Raw genomic sequence first — 12904 nt, forward strand, 5'->3', positions numbered from 1 at the left:
CCTCGTGCGGCCATAGATGCCACTGCAAATACGGCGCATCTACGGTATCTAACTAATCTCAATTTGCCAATCCCCCACGATCCCTACTCCTGGCTTCTTCAAAACCAGCCTACTCGCCCTTTCTTCCTCTCCCTTCCCACTGGCCCCAGCCGCAGCCCCAGCCTCCCACTTCCACTCCACCCTCTCCCCTCTGGCCCCCTTCACATCCCTCGGCTCCTCCTCCAGACCCAGCACAACCACCTGCTCGACACCTACATGTCCCACCTTCTCAGCCCACCCATTCCTCTCCTTCTCCTTCTCCATGCTGTCCGGATGTCTTTCAGACCTCAACATCCTCCCCTTACCCCCCTTCTTCCCCTTCCCCTTCGCAGATAGGGATAGGGAGAACCGGCGCCAAACATACTCTCCCCCCTCATACCCATACCCCGTCCCATCATCGCTATACAGCTGTCCCTCCGCCTCTCCAGACTTCGATAAGGCGATGATGAGCGTGTATGGGTCTTGCCACATGAGTGGACTGGACCGCCGGATTCTCTGTCGGATAGGAAGGATCGAGCCGCCTTGGATCAGGACGGGGTAGGCGGAGAGCGGGGTGGAGAGGGTGAGATTGTGGGGTGTGGCCTGAGCAGGGTGTAGGCTGTGGGTAAAGTAGTCGTAGTATGGCTACAAAGGTTCAGCTTATACCTTCATAACTGTCGATCTGAACGAGTTGGAGGCGCTGGAAGCGGACATACCTGATCATCCGCGATGTAGACCTCGGTCGTCGTGGCGCCTTCTCTCGTGACAGGCTTGACGAGCAGCCCCTCCCCTCCGACGTAATATTGGTCGTCCACGGCAAAGCCGTCCTTGTCTTCCGGGAAGACGACATACTGCGGTCTACAGAATTAGCTCAATCCAGCCATTTCGTACCGCTTAAGATTCAGACCAGCAGTCCAGCAGGACAACGATTACACTTTATGGGCATCCGAAGCTCGGACTCGGACTCACCGCATAATAGGCCATCCCTGCGTCGAAGCATCATGGAAAGCATTATACCAGACCCCCAGCAGAGCATACCTCGTCCGAACTGCATCCCGGATCAAGCCCCTCGTCGGTTCAGGGTAAAGATACGGTTCGCGCCGCTTCGTATCGAGGTGGGCGTGCGCGCGCATGAAGGGCATAAAGGCGCCGGCTTGATACCATCTCACAAGGAGTTCAGGGGAGGGGTTGCCGAAGAAGCCGCCGATGTCCGCTGGGTGCGTCAGCTTGGTCGAAGGAACGGGTCAGATAGTGAGCGGGGTGGAACAGGGAGCTGATAGGAAGGAAGGAGGAATGGATCGTAAGGAGAGAATGCACGTACCGCCACTGAATGACATCCCTGCGATGTTGTTCGATAAGAGCATAGCAGTCTCTCCGGCAAAGTGGTCTGATCGTCAGCTCGGTCTCACCTCCTTATATCCGGAAGGGAGATCTTGAGCTCACCCCAGGTGCCCATATTGTCTCCGGTCCAGATAGCGCTGAATCGCTGTGAACCAGCAAAGAAGGATCGGGAGAGTACGAAGGGTCGTTGAGCGGGAGATTCGCGCTGGATCAGAGCTTGGGTCGTTTGATTATGCTACTGTGTCAGTCTCGACCTCTGGATAGAAGTGTAGCAAAAAGGAGGCAGGAAGGCGAGAGACATACGAAGAGCATCCCGTTGATATTGTGGACATCGCGGTTCTCCCACCCGCCATGGTGGATTGTATCTCTAGGAACAGAGATTTCAGGGCCGTCGAACACGGATGGCTGATGAGTCAGCTGCGCTCGACGGGGATTATCTTATAGCAGGAAGCTCACCTCGTTCATGTCGTTCCAGATGAAGAGCGATGGCGTGGAATCCTAACTGCTCAGCGCCCAATCCCCCTTGCTCTTGCAGAACGACCCACCTTCCAAGTCGCAAACGAGAACATGCGCGTCCACCAATCCCAGCTGTTCGGATTGAAAAAGTCCACCCATACACTGCTTCCGGTCCAGCACCATCCTTCAAAGTTGGACCCATCCGCCTTCTTGACGAGGATATCCAAATCCTTGGCATCGCTGTAAATCCTGAACGAGTCTACCTTTTTGATATGCGGATCGATGATCGCTACCATCTACCAGATACATCAGCTACCCCTTTCCTTTGCCCTGAAGAATGGGAAATAGCTTAAGCCGGCTCAAGCTCACCTTTCTCCCCTTGGCAGCGACCGCCTCTTGCATCCGCACCGGATCCGGGAAATGTTTGGCGTCCCAATCGAAATACCGATGCTCCTCCGCATGCTCTATATCCAGCCACGTCACATCGAGCGGTATATCGACCTCATCGAACCGTCTCTGCACATCCATCACATCCGTCTCGTCCACATAGTTCCAGCGGCACTGGTGGTACGCCGTGCTCCACTGCGGGGGGAGCGCCGTCGTTCCCGTCAGAATAGCATTCTGCTTGAAGAGCTCGCTGGGCCGGGGACCGGGAAGGAGGAGTAGGTCCAATATCCCCGATTCAGACATCCAGTGCGTGTGCACGCCGGTGTGGGTGTGCTCGACGTCTACGAAGGTGTCGGAGCCGACGAGGTTGAGGATCCCGACAGAGTGTGAGGCCGAGTGCGCGTGCAGGAGGGGAATGGCGCCGTATAGGGCCATAGGGGAGTCGGCGAGGTATTCGAATATGTCGACATTGTAGAGCCGGTAGGGGTCCGAGTAGTGGGCGTGGGGACCGACCGTGTCGGGTAAAGAGAGGGGGGAGGCGTGTTCAGGAAGACCGTAGATGTGTTCCACGCCGGGGAAGGTAATGTCTACCGACAGAGCTTCGGGGCCTAACATCAGCTCCAGTTCTCAATGAGAACCACAAGACTCACCCTTAGGCTTGCTATCCGTCCACTGCCTGAACCTCTCCTCGAACGCCTCATCATCTTCCTCCTCAAACCACGCCCTATCCACTCCATCTCCGCCCAAAACCATCTGCTCCGCCTCCCCTACCACCGCCTCCACCTTCTCCTTCTTCTTCCTGAAATGCTCCATATGGAACAGAGACTTCTCATTGATCACCACCTGTGCCCGTCCCTCGCGGCTCTGGGTAATCTTGAACGGGCTATGCTGGATCTCCAATTCCAGCTTGGCCTCCTTTGGGCCATACCGAATCACCGTCTTTCCCTTTTCCGTCCTGACACTGCTATCGCCTGCCCCCGCCAGCATCGGTTCTGCTTCGACCAGAGCCCACCTCGCAGTCTCATTATACCGCCGCAGCCCCGTCGACGACGCTACTTCATCCATTCTCAACCGGACGATCCCGTTTCCCTCCGCTAGTACGTCCACACGGAGCTCGAACCGGATCTCTGGGTAGAGACTCGAGGTGATGGGGAAGGTATACCGCCCTTCATCGTCCGAGATAGTGGGCGGGGAGACAGAGTATGGCGATGTGAATGTTGAGGTGGATTCGGCCTGGCGTTTGGCGATCCCTTTGAGTCGGCGGCAGAAGGAGGATTGAGCGCATGTTTTGAAGTCTTCATGCTTTACGGCGAGGGTGAATGGGGCGAGCGCCAGCGCCCAGAGGATGGGTCTCATCCTTGCGAGCTACTCAAGCAGGGTATAAGTATGAGGGGCTCAGAAGTATAGCTCTGTGCGAGGTGGTGGTCGTGATTGCGGGGTTGTGAATGCGGGGAAGCATAAGTGGGGGGATCGGCTGAAATACGGAGTTGCAACACTTCCCCGCTGGCCGGCCGACACTTGCAAGCGCGAGCGATGTTCTGGGCCGAATCGATCGGCTACCTACCTCATACATTCGCCTCTTACCTCTCCTTATAGTACCCATAGAGCTATACAGCTCACACCCCTCTCCCTCTCAGCCCCCTTCTCTCCCCCCATCAGGATGTCGCTCAGAATAAGAGCACTCCGCTCCTTTCGTCACTCTGCTCCATCCTCCACCCCCATCGCCCGACCCCTCCTCCACCTTCGATCCTACGCCACCCCTTCCCAACCTCCTAAACCATACAAGAACTCTCCTCAGCCTGCGGGTCTGGAGGGATTGTTTGGCGGCGCAGATCGGAAAGAAGGGTCCACATCGGCACCGACGCCACCCACCGTGGAACCGCAGGGCCCATCGACGCCTAAAGTCCCAGAGACCGAAGGGGGCGCCTCGGCTCCAGCTGAGCCCCGATCGCCATTGAGCGGGCTGGCTGGGAAGAAGGTAGGGACGGGTGGCGGCGGAGGTGGAGGAGGAAGTGGGGGAGGTGCAGGTGGACCAGGAGGAATGGGGGGGATGACCCCAAATCAGCTTTTGCTTGCTGTTGTCAGGTAGGTCGAGCGTTCGAGGAGATGAGTTCGCGCTGACAAGCAGTACCTATGCTCTTTACTCATTATCATCGCCTGGAGATACCCGGACAAGGGAGATCACCTGGCAAGAATTGTAAGCTATCCCTGTCCCGTCTCGATCAAGGCTGATCGATCAGCCGCAACTCCCTTCTCGCTCGCGGAATGGTCTCCTCGCTCGAAGTGATCAACCGCCAGAAAGTCCGCGTACACCTTCACAACCCCATCCAACCTTCCAATGGTGATGCTGTCGGTGGCCAATCCCTCCCTTCCCCCAACACCGGTGCAGCCCCGTACCAATTCACCATCGGCTCTCTCGAGGGCTTCGAGAACCTTCTCCTCCAAACCCAGGACGAGCTTGGCATTCCACCCGCTGAACGCATCCCCGTGTCGTACCGTGAAGAAATATCGACATTCCAGACGGCCATGCACTTTGCACCTACCCTCCTCATCGGCGGTCTTCTCCTCTGGATGGCACGGCGCGGATCCTCGATGGGCGGCGGTGGCGGCGGAGGAGGCGGTATCTTTGGCGTCGGCAAGTCCAAGGCCAAGATGTTCAACAAGGACGAGCAGGTTTTGACTCGCTTCAAGGACGTTGCCGGGATGGACGAGGCCAAGGAGGAAATCATGGAGTTTGTCAAGTTCCTCAAGGAACCGGCAAAGTACGAGAAGCTCGGCGCCAAGATCCCCCGAGGCGCCATTCTCTCCGGTCCACCAGGTACCGGAAAGACACTGCTCGCGAAAGCGACAGCGGGCGAGGCGGGCGTGCCCTTCCTCTCGGTATCCGGATCGGAATTCGTCGAGATGTTTGTCGGTGTCGGACCGTCCCGCGTCCGGGACTTGTTTGCCAATGCCAAAAAGCACGCGCCGTGCATCATCTTCATTGATGAAATCGACGCGATCGGAAAGGCAAGAGGCAAGGGCGGAAGTTTCGGGGGCAATGACGAGCGCGAGTCGACGCTGAATCAGCTTCTCGTCGAGATGGACGGGTTCGGGACGACCGAGCACGTCGTCATTCTGGCGGGAACCAACCGGGTCGACGTGCTCGACAGCGCACTGCTCCGTCCTGGTCGTTTCGATCGGAACATTGCCGTCGACCGGCCGGATATCGGCGGTCGGCGCCAGATCTTTATGGTCCATCTCGGACCCATCACGATGAATGCCGACCTGGAAATGTCGAGCATCGCCGAGAAGCTCGCGCTCCTCACGCCGGGCTTTTCGGGTGCCGACATTGCCAACGTGTGTAACGAGGCGGCATTGCGCGCGGCTCGGCGCGGCGGGGATGACGTGACGGAGGAGGACTTTGACGGGGCGATTGAGCGGGTGATTGCGGGATTGGAGCGCAAGTCGAGGGTGCTGGGCAAGGACGAGAAGAAGACGGTGGCGTATCATGAGGCAGGACATGCCGTGTGCGGATGGTACCTCGAGCACGCGGACCCTTTGCTCAAGGTCTCGATCATTCCCCGCGGTGTCGGCGCTCTCGGTTATGCTCAGGTAAGCTTGGTTGTTCCGGTAGACCTCGAGACCTCAGCTGACCATGCAGTACCTCCCCAAAGAACGCTTCCTCTTCTCAACCGACCAGCTCATGGACCGCATGAGCATGACGCTCGGCGGCCGTGTCGCCGAAGAAATCTTTTTCGGGCGAATCACCACCGGCGCGCAGGACGATCTCCAGAAAATCACCAAGATGGCATTCGAGGTGTGTGCCAACTATGGTATGAACCCCGATATCGGACCCATCTCGTACGGAAACCGAGATCAGCAGGGCGAGGGGTTCCAGAAGCCATTCTCGGAAGCTACGGCCCAGAGGCTGGATGAGGCCGTCAAGAATATGGTGGTGGAGGCGCACCGGCGAACGACCGAGTTGTTGACGGAGCGCAAGAAGGAGGTGGAGCAGGTGGCGAGGCTGTTGTTGGAGAAGGAGGTGATCACACGGGAGGATATGAGGTTGTTGTTGGGTCCAAGACCGTTTGAGGCTGCTGATGAGGTGAGTTACACACCGGGGTTTGCTTTCGCGGCGGGGAGGTAGCTGACCAGACAGATGGACGTGTATATCGAGAAGCAGCTGGGCAAGAAGCAGCGCAAGTCGGAGCAAGCGCAGGAAGCGGCAGAGTCGGGTGGATCGGGCGGACCGGGCGACGGGGCACAGCCGCAGCTCGCGATGAAGCCGACGAAGCTGGACTAGGCGATGGCTAGCAGTTCAGGGGACATGGGATAGAGCAGCGGTAAAAACATAGTGGCACTTTTTGTCTTGCGTGTATCATTATATTTCGGCTAGACATAGGATGAGATCAGTATACACCCTTCCACTGATCGTAGTTACTGCTGAAGAGAGGGATCAATCGCCGTGAGCCCGTCCCGTCAGAGGAAGCGCCACTACAGGACCCTCAATGAAACAAGGTTTCGTTTGCCACTCCTTTACCCCGTGCGTTTCAAACTCTAATTCACGGGGCACTGTCCCCCCATTCCTCGCTCGGACCCCTCTTTCATTTGCTTCATTACCACCCTTTCGCCAAAGCTGACCTCGTTCACACTATACAATACACCATGCCTCTCCTCAGTAGAAAGAAACGCCAGCCCGGACCCCGTACCAACAAGGACGGGACTCAGGGAGGTTCAGGTCAGCAGCGCGAACTCCAGCATTCCTTGTCGCTCCCGGACCTCACGACCCCTCTTCTCGACCCCTCCTCGTGGGAGTCTATACCTGATTTCCCGGGCTCGATCCCAAGTTTACCGAATGCCAAGTCAGCCAACGGGTCTTCGCGCTCATTATGGCCACCAACCGGTATCGCCGCCGCTGGCGCTGGGGGCGACCACGTGTACGCTCAAGCAGCTACAGGACCAAGGGGCCGTTCGCCTTCGCTCGTCAGTGGAGGCCCGGGGTCGCCTGCGGCGTTCCACAAACCGTTCAGTCGGTGGCAGGTCGTCAATGAGGAGGCGGGGCCGGTGCCCCCTTTACAGTACAGAGGGGACTTTAGGAAGAGTGCATGGAGTCGGGACAGTGGGCAGGGAAGCGTACACCCGCACTCCTATCACACCCCGGGGGTGGGGATGGGGTCAGGGCACCAAGCGAGGAGGCGGAAGAAGGGGAGAGTGGCGGAGAGGCTGAACGTGATGGTTGTTGGTGGGAAGGGCGTGGGGAAGACGAGGTGAGCTGGCATGACCATGTCTTATCTGTGGCGGAATGCAGCTGACACAGGCAGCTTTCTCGCTCTCCTACGAGATACTTCCACAGCGACTGAGGAGGTTCAGAGCAAGCCCATGCTCTCGCCCGTGAAGTCCTCGAAGCAGATACAAACTCCATCATCCCCGACTTCCCCCGGCCCACCCATCACGCCCTCCGACTCCCCTCTTTCCCCACCTGCCGAGTCACCGGGCCCCACAGCCCCCAGCTCGCCCATTCAACCCACCAAAGCGCTGCCACATCCCCATCCGCCACTGCAGCGACCCACCCCCACCACCCGCCTCTCTTCCTCCTCCACGACCCTCGACCGACCCGCCGAGAAGCTCCAGCTCGAGTTGATCGATACGCCCGGCCTAGATCTACGAGGGGACGACGGACCCGCCATGCACGCTCGACGACGCGAGAGGGGGGTTACGGCACTGTTGAGAGTGGCGGAGGACAGGTTTGGGGAGGTATTGAGGGAAGAAGCGAAGGTTGTCAGGCGGCAGCTGAGCGGCGGGAGTGGTCTGGTACATTTGTGTAAGCTGTGTCTCGCGAACCTGATGACTGGGAAGACAGCTTATGGGAGAGGTATCTATCTGATAGATGTGCGAGCGGCGCTTCATCCGGTGGAGGAAGAGGTGGATGTCGATTGGTCCGGTCTCAGTATCTCAGAGGTCAGCCCAGAGCATGCGGCCGAGTTGGAAAAAATGGAGGACTTGTGTCCGAGCGTGGCAAAGGTGGAGCTTGACATTGTAAGCTCGACTGACACACCGCTGGTGTAACGATGCTCGGGGTGGAGAGAGCTTACCATCAGATACGCCGCCTAGGCAAACGGATGAATGTCCTTCCTATCTTGACACATACCGACCATCTCTCGATCGCAGAACTCAGCGCCGTCATGGAGGCAGTGAGGCGTGATCTGGCAGAGGGACCGAGCGAGGATGAAGGGAGGGGATTTGGAATGTTCGGGATGAGGGTGGAAGAGGATCAGAGTGGAAGGGTAAGCTGCCAGTACTAGCCTGGCCAACGGTGCGCGACAGATAGCTTACGCACAGACGCCTCTGCCTCCGCTGGGTACCTCTACTGGGGGAGACGAACTGCCGAGCGACGATCAGCCGCCCACACCTACCTCCATCATATACCCACCAGGCGACGCCGGCAGCATGCCATACGCCATATTCGCTTCCTCTAGTGGATCCGGCAACCGAGCATACCCATGGGGCACAGCAGACGTAGCGCAGCATTCGGACCTGGAAGCGCTGAGGGAGGCGATACTTGACACGCACGCTAAAGTGAGCTTAGCGGTGTAGCGTCTTGGCCCGACCGACAGTAGCTGACATGCCAGGCGCTGAGGTCGACGACGAGGGAAGTACTGTATGAGCGATATAGGACAGAACAGCTTCTTGCGCGCCGGGCGAAACGGGGCCTATCGGACGAGTCGGCTGAGTCGTAGCGAGTCCGGTTTGGGAGGCGGAGCTGGTCTTCGCCGCGTATCGAAGGGCGAAAAAGAGGATGCTGGCGATCTTCTCGGATGTGCGATCTTCGGACTTCTCTCTTGGCGGATCTTCTTGTATATAATCTTTGGGAATGGTCAGTATCTCTTACTGCTGTAGGTCAGGGTCATATCCATATGCATACCATACCCGGATTCCGCTGGCTATTCAATCGTCCCCGCCTCCCTCGTCCATATCTTTCGGTACCTAATCTATCAGCTATCATTCCTCTAGGGCCTTGACAAATCATGCAGCTGGTCTCGCAGAGCAAGGCCTGCACTCACTTTTGGCTCCTCGTCCTCGCCGTACTGCATCATGTTATCTATATGGCTCAGGATGGTGTTGACTGAGTCTTCGTTGGTCGAGTCGAGAGGAAGGAAGGATACTATGTTTTGGGATTCTATCTGGATAGGTGTCAGCTGTACTCGTATCTACCACGGCTCTGTCAGGCCGTCGGGGTATAGGGCCGAGTCGAGCATGGCGAGGGAGACCCTCTCGTCCCGCCTTACCCGAAGAGGGGAATCAAGGGGTCTGAGCACAGCGGGAATCACTCACTAAAGACACGACCGCCTGGTTCAGAGCGTGGAACTTGGGATTACTACTCGCCCCCACGTCCTCATACAGCAAAGCTGGATCTGGGTCGAGATACCTAGAAATTCAGCCACAATCACTCCTACCTCCTGCCTATTCACCCTGAGCTGAAACTCACCTCCCCACTTCTCTCCTCACTCGCCCCTTCCCATCCTTGACTAGATCCATCTTACTCATACAGCACAGCATGCTCACCCCCAAGCTCATCATACAGCTCATCGCACTCATCACGCCCGCAAAATACTTGGTCTTGTCCTGCATGAACTGCGAGTCGATGAGATACGTCGCGGAGATCCGGAAGTTTAGTTGGGACTCCAGATGGTGTGCCAGTCGTGGGAGGAGGGGGACGTGTGTGTACAGCTCGATCTGGCCGGGACAATCGATGATTAGGTAGTCGTCCGCGTAAGGGCCGAGCTCGTCATCTAGCCAGTCGAGGTTGTTTAGAAGGTACCTACCACCCCGTCAGCTTCGAAGGTTCTTCCTTTCCCTTGAACGGGCAGAAGCAGAAGCAGACGCACTCGAAGCAATAGATTAGTCCGCCATTGGGTCCAAACTCCAGCTCCTCCATCACATCCTCCAGATTAATGAGGTCCCGTATGTCCAGAGTAGGCTCATAGTCGAAGCGCTCGGCAGCGGGGTCGAGGTTGAACAAATGGACCGACCGCCCGAGGGTCTGCGCGTGCGTGATGAGCGCGGAACAGAAGGTCGATTTGCCTGCTCCGGCGGGTCCAGTGACGAGGACTGCGTAGCGCATAGCGTGCAGCGTGAGAGGATAGAGAGGGAGCCAAGAAGAAGGTAGGTGGTGATAGAGAGGCAACGCAGAGAAGAGAATGAGGGAGGGGGACTTTGGGTGGAGGTGAAATTCTGGCTGCCGAGAAGCCCGAGGCCGAGCTCTATTGACACCTCTTTCCTGGGGGTAACCTGAGTACGACTGGCTACTACCACGCTGCCTTGACCGTGTAGGGAGTACTGGACCCCAGTAAGGATACATGCAGTCCTAGATCGCACACCAAATCTATTTCTACAACCCCTCGACCGTCAAGCCCCATCTAGCTTCTACCCCCCGTCTACATCTTCCAGTCGTTCCAGCTCCCATTCAGGGGATGACTCGCATCAAAGTCCCAATGCTGATCAAACTCATGCTCCTCTGGCAACTCTTGCATCCCCGCCCCACTCGCCCCGCTCAGACCGATCACCACCTTGGCCGGACCCGTCCAGTCCGTCCCCAAGCGAATCTTGACGAGCTTACTCCCCTCGACCCACGCTCTTTCAACCCACCACCGGACGCCTTTGCCCTTCACGTCGAGCTCCGACTCATCTTCCACGCGAACATGGCCGATGCGCTCGCCGTCCGCCCGAGAGACGGATTGTAGTCGCCAGGATCCTTCCCATCCCCAGAGCTCTTCTTCTGTGACGGAGATGATGATCTCGGCATCGCCAGAAGAGGGCGGAGCGGCGTCGACGGTGAGTTCCGAGGTGGTCCAATTGAAGGCGAAACCGATGAGCTCGCCGGATACGGCGGAGGGATAGGGGCGGGAAAAGAGCTTGCACATTCCGGGTCGGTAGACGCCGGTTCGGGGGTCGACGAGGGTACCGTGTGGTGGGGAGCCGGCGACACGGGCGAATTGCTTGAATTGCCAGCCGCTAGGATGTCAGCTATTGCCTTCTGCCCAATTCCCTGACAGACAAGGAAGCTCACATCCACGACAACTTCTCCTTATCCGCCAACTCCAACACCCGCTTCAACCTCCTCGGTCCCTGCACATACTCGACATCCCACTCGGTCAACATCCTGCCCCCTCCGAGCCGCTTGGCCTGGTACACCCCCTTCGTGATCGCCGTTTCCATAGTGAGCGAGTCGATCGCGTTCGGTCCGTAAGAGTGGAACGAGAACACGCTCTTGTCTGGCCGGTCCCCTGGCGTCTTGGTGAACCCATCGCCCAGACTTCCGCCTGAACCCGCGACCGGTTCCCAGAAGATCAGCCCGCGCGAGTCATATTGCCGAATGACAGCCTCGACGCGGTCGTACATGGGTTGAAGGAAGTTCTTGTCGGTCCGATCCCGGGTGAGCCAGGCTAGGGGGAAGTGCAGGGTCGAGCGGGCGGCGACGAAGGGTTCATTGATGATTTCTGGTGGTCAGCGAGAGACAAAGATATGGGAAGGGGGACGTACCATATCCGATAACGTTGTTCATCCCCGTGAACGTCTCTGCCAGCTTTCCCCAGAAACCCACAAACTCGTCCTGCACCCCCTCGTAGTTGGTGTACAGTCCCCAGAACGCCCGTGTGACCGAGTCCGAGACGTAGTGGAACCCCCACGAATCGGTGTAGTTCATGTTCGTGGGCGCCGAGTCCGCGCCCAGGAGGGGGTCGTACTTTGCCCTCGCGAGCCCATGGACTGGCATAGGGAACGGGAGGGTGTTCCAGTCCCTCGTGATAGCCCATGATGGCGCGCCATCCCCCATAAACTTCTCTGCAAAGAGGTCTTGGTGACACTCGATAATGACGTACAGCCCCGCGTCTTCCCAGGTCTGGACCATCTGGCGTATCCTCGCCAGATACTCTGTGTCGAACCCGTCTGAACCCCGCCGGGGTTGTACCGCCGCCCAGGATATGCCCAGCCGGATGACGTTGAGGTTGAGCTTGTCGAGGAGCCGCAGATCGTCCTCCGCGAATGAGCTGACGGGATTGAAGGCGTCAATCATGGGTAGGAATGGGGCGATCTTATAGGATAATGCCATCCCCCGGAAGATGCGCACCCGGTTCAGCTCGTCGTAGAACATTCCATTGTCCTTATCGACGTGCGTGATGGCAGGGAGGACCCGCTTGGACGTCCGGACCTCGTCAGTCCGATTCCGCGCATCCTGCGTATTGTTCCCGGTCCCGCTATGTGGGTTGTACCCAGACCGCTCGAGAGCCGGGTTGGTGTATATTATTTTGGGATTGGGATTCGACATGGGAGGGAGTGCTTTGAAGGTGGACGAATTGGAGGTGGAGTAGAGGCGGAGAGGAGGGGTGTAGGGTCGAGGTGGTCGAGGGGTTCCCGTTCCGGTCGGTACTGGTCTGGCCCGTGCGTGGAGGTTTTGGTCGGCGAGGGGTAAGGGGTTGGCGGATGCTGCCTCTGACAGCGAGGAGAGGACGAGGGAGAGGAGGACAACGACTCGAGTAGGGGAGAATGGGGAGAGCATGGTCTAAAGGTAAGAGAGGGGGGAGGGGAGATGCGGATCTCGACGTTGGCCGCTGTGGGTGGTGGCGATGACGCGGGTAAGGTTTATTGATCGTATCGCCGCCGATGCCCGAGGTTACTTGTCTGCGTCAGATTGAGACGATGGCGATGGCGGGTAGATTATAAG

The 12904-nt window shown here is 58.0% G+C and overlaps 5 protein-coding genes across 5 annotated transcripts; 2 read left to right on the plus strand and 3 right to left on the minus strand.

Annotated features, from left to right (window-relative positions):
• Positions 1-48: 48 nt before the first annotated feature.
• Positions 49-3558, minus strand: MKK02DRAFT_23092 (putative alpha glucosidase; the record flags this gene model as incomplete). The annotated part of the gene is made up of 10 exons (XM_053086668.1): positions 49-663; positions 735-876; positions 988-1231; positions 1340-1405; positions 1462-1594; positions 1663-1764; positions 1816-1857; positions 1905-2111; positions 2185-2810; positions 2853-3558. 10 exons carry the CDS (start codon positions 3556-3558, stop codon positions 49-51), a joined length of 2883 nt encoding a protein of 960 aa, XP_052947770.1.
• A 304-nt stretch (positions 3559-3862) lies between these two features.
• MKK02DRAFT_23112 (putative ATPase) lies at positions 3863-6487 on the plus strand (the record flags this gene model as incomplete). Its single annotated transcript, XM_053086674.1, has 5 exons — positions 3863-4287; positions 4331-4399; positions 4443-5796; positions 5846-6289; positions 6344-6487. 5 exons carry the CDS (start codon positions 3863-3865, stop codon positions 6485-6487), a joined length of 2436 nt encoding a protein of 811 aa, XP_052947771.1.
• Positions 6488-6849: 362 nt separating this feature from the next.
• Positions 6850-8921, plus strand: MKK02DRAFT_42378 (uncharacterized protein; the record flags this gene model as incomplete). The annotated part of the gene is made up of 6 exons (XM_053091955.1): positions 6850-7451; positions 7506-8005; positions 8072-8220; positions 8283-8468; positions 8524-8760; positions 8814-8921. 6 exons carry the CDS (start codon positions 6850-6852, stop codon positions 8919-8921), a joined length of 1782 nt encoding a protein of 593 aa, XP_052947772.1.
• Positions 8922-9129: 208 nt separating this feature from the next.
• MKK02DRAFT_22935 (putative ATP-binding protein Fet5) lies at positions 9130-10306 on the minus strand (the record flags this gene model as incomplete). Its single annotated transcript, XM_053086646.1, has 5 exons — positions 9130-9168; positions 9246-9365; positions 9517-9610; positions 9671-10003; positions 10071-10306. The coding sequence occupies 5 exons, from the start codon at positions 10304-10306 to the stop codon at positions 9130-9132; spliced, it is 822 nt and encodes a 273-aa protein (XP_052947773.1).
• Positions 10307-10619: 313 nt separating this feature from the next.
• On the minus strand, positions 10620-12508 carry MKK02DRAFT_23588 (glycoside hydrolase superfamily; the record flags this gene model as incomplete). The annotated part of the gene is made up of 3 exons (XM_053086753.1): positions 10620-11196; positions 11288-11681; positions 11725-12508. 3 exons carry the CDS (start codon positions 12506-12508, stop codon positions 10620-10622), a joined length of 1755 nt encoding a protein of 584 aa, XP_052947774.1.
• Positions 12509-12904: the final 396 nt, after the last annotated feature.

The sequence above is a fragment of the Dioszegia hungarica genome (assembly GCF_025882075.1).
Source record: "Dioszegia hungarica strain PDD-24b-2 chromosome Unknown MKK02contig_6, whole genome shotgun sequence".
NCBI classification, from domain to species: domain Eukaryota; kingdom Fungi; phylum Basidiomycota; class Tremellomycetes; order Tremellales; family Bulleribasidiaceae; genus Dioszegia; species Dioszegia hungarica.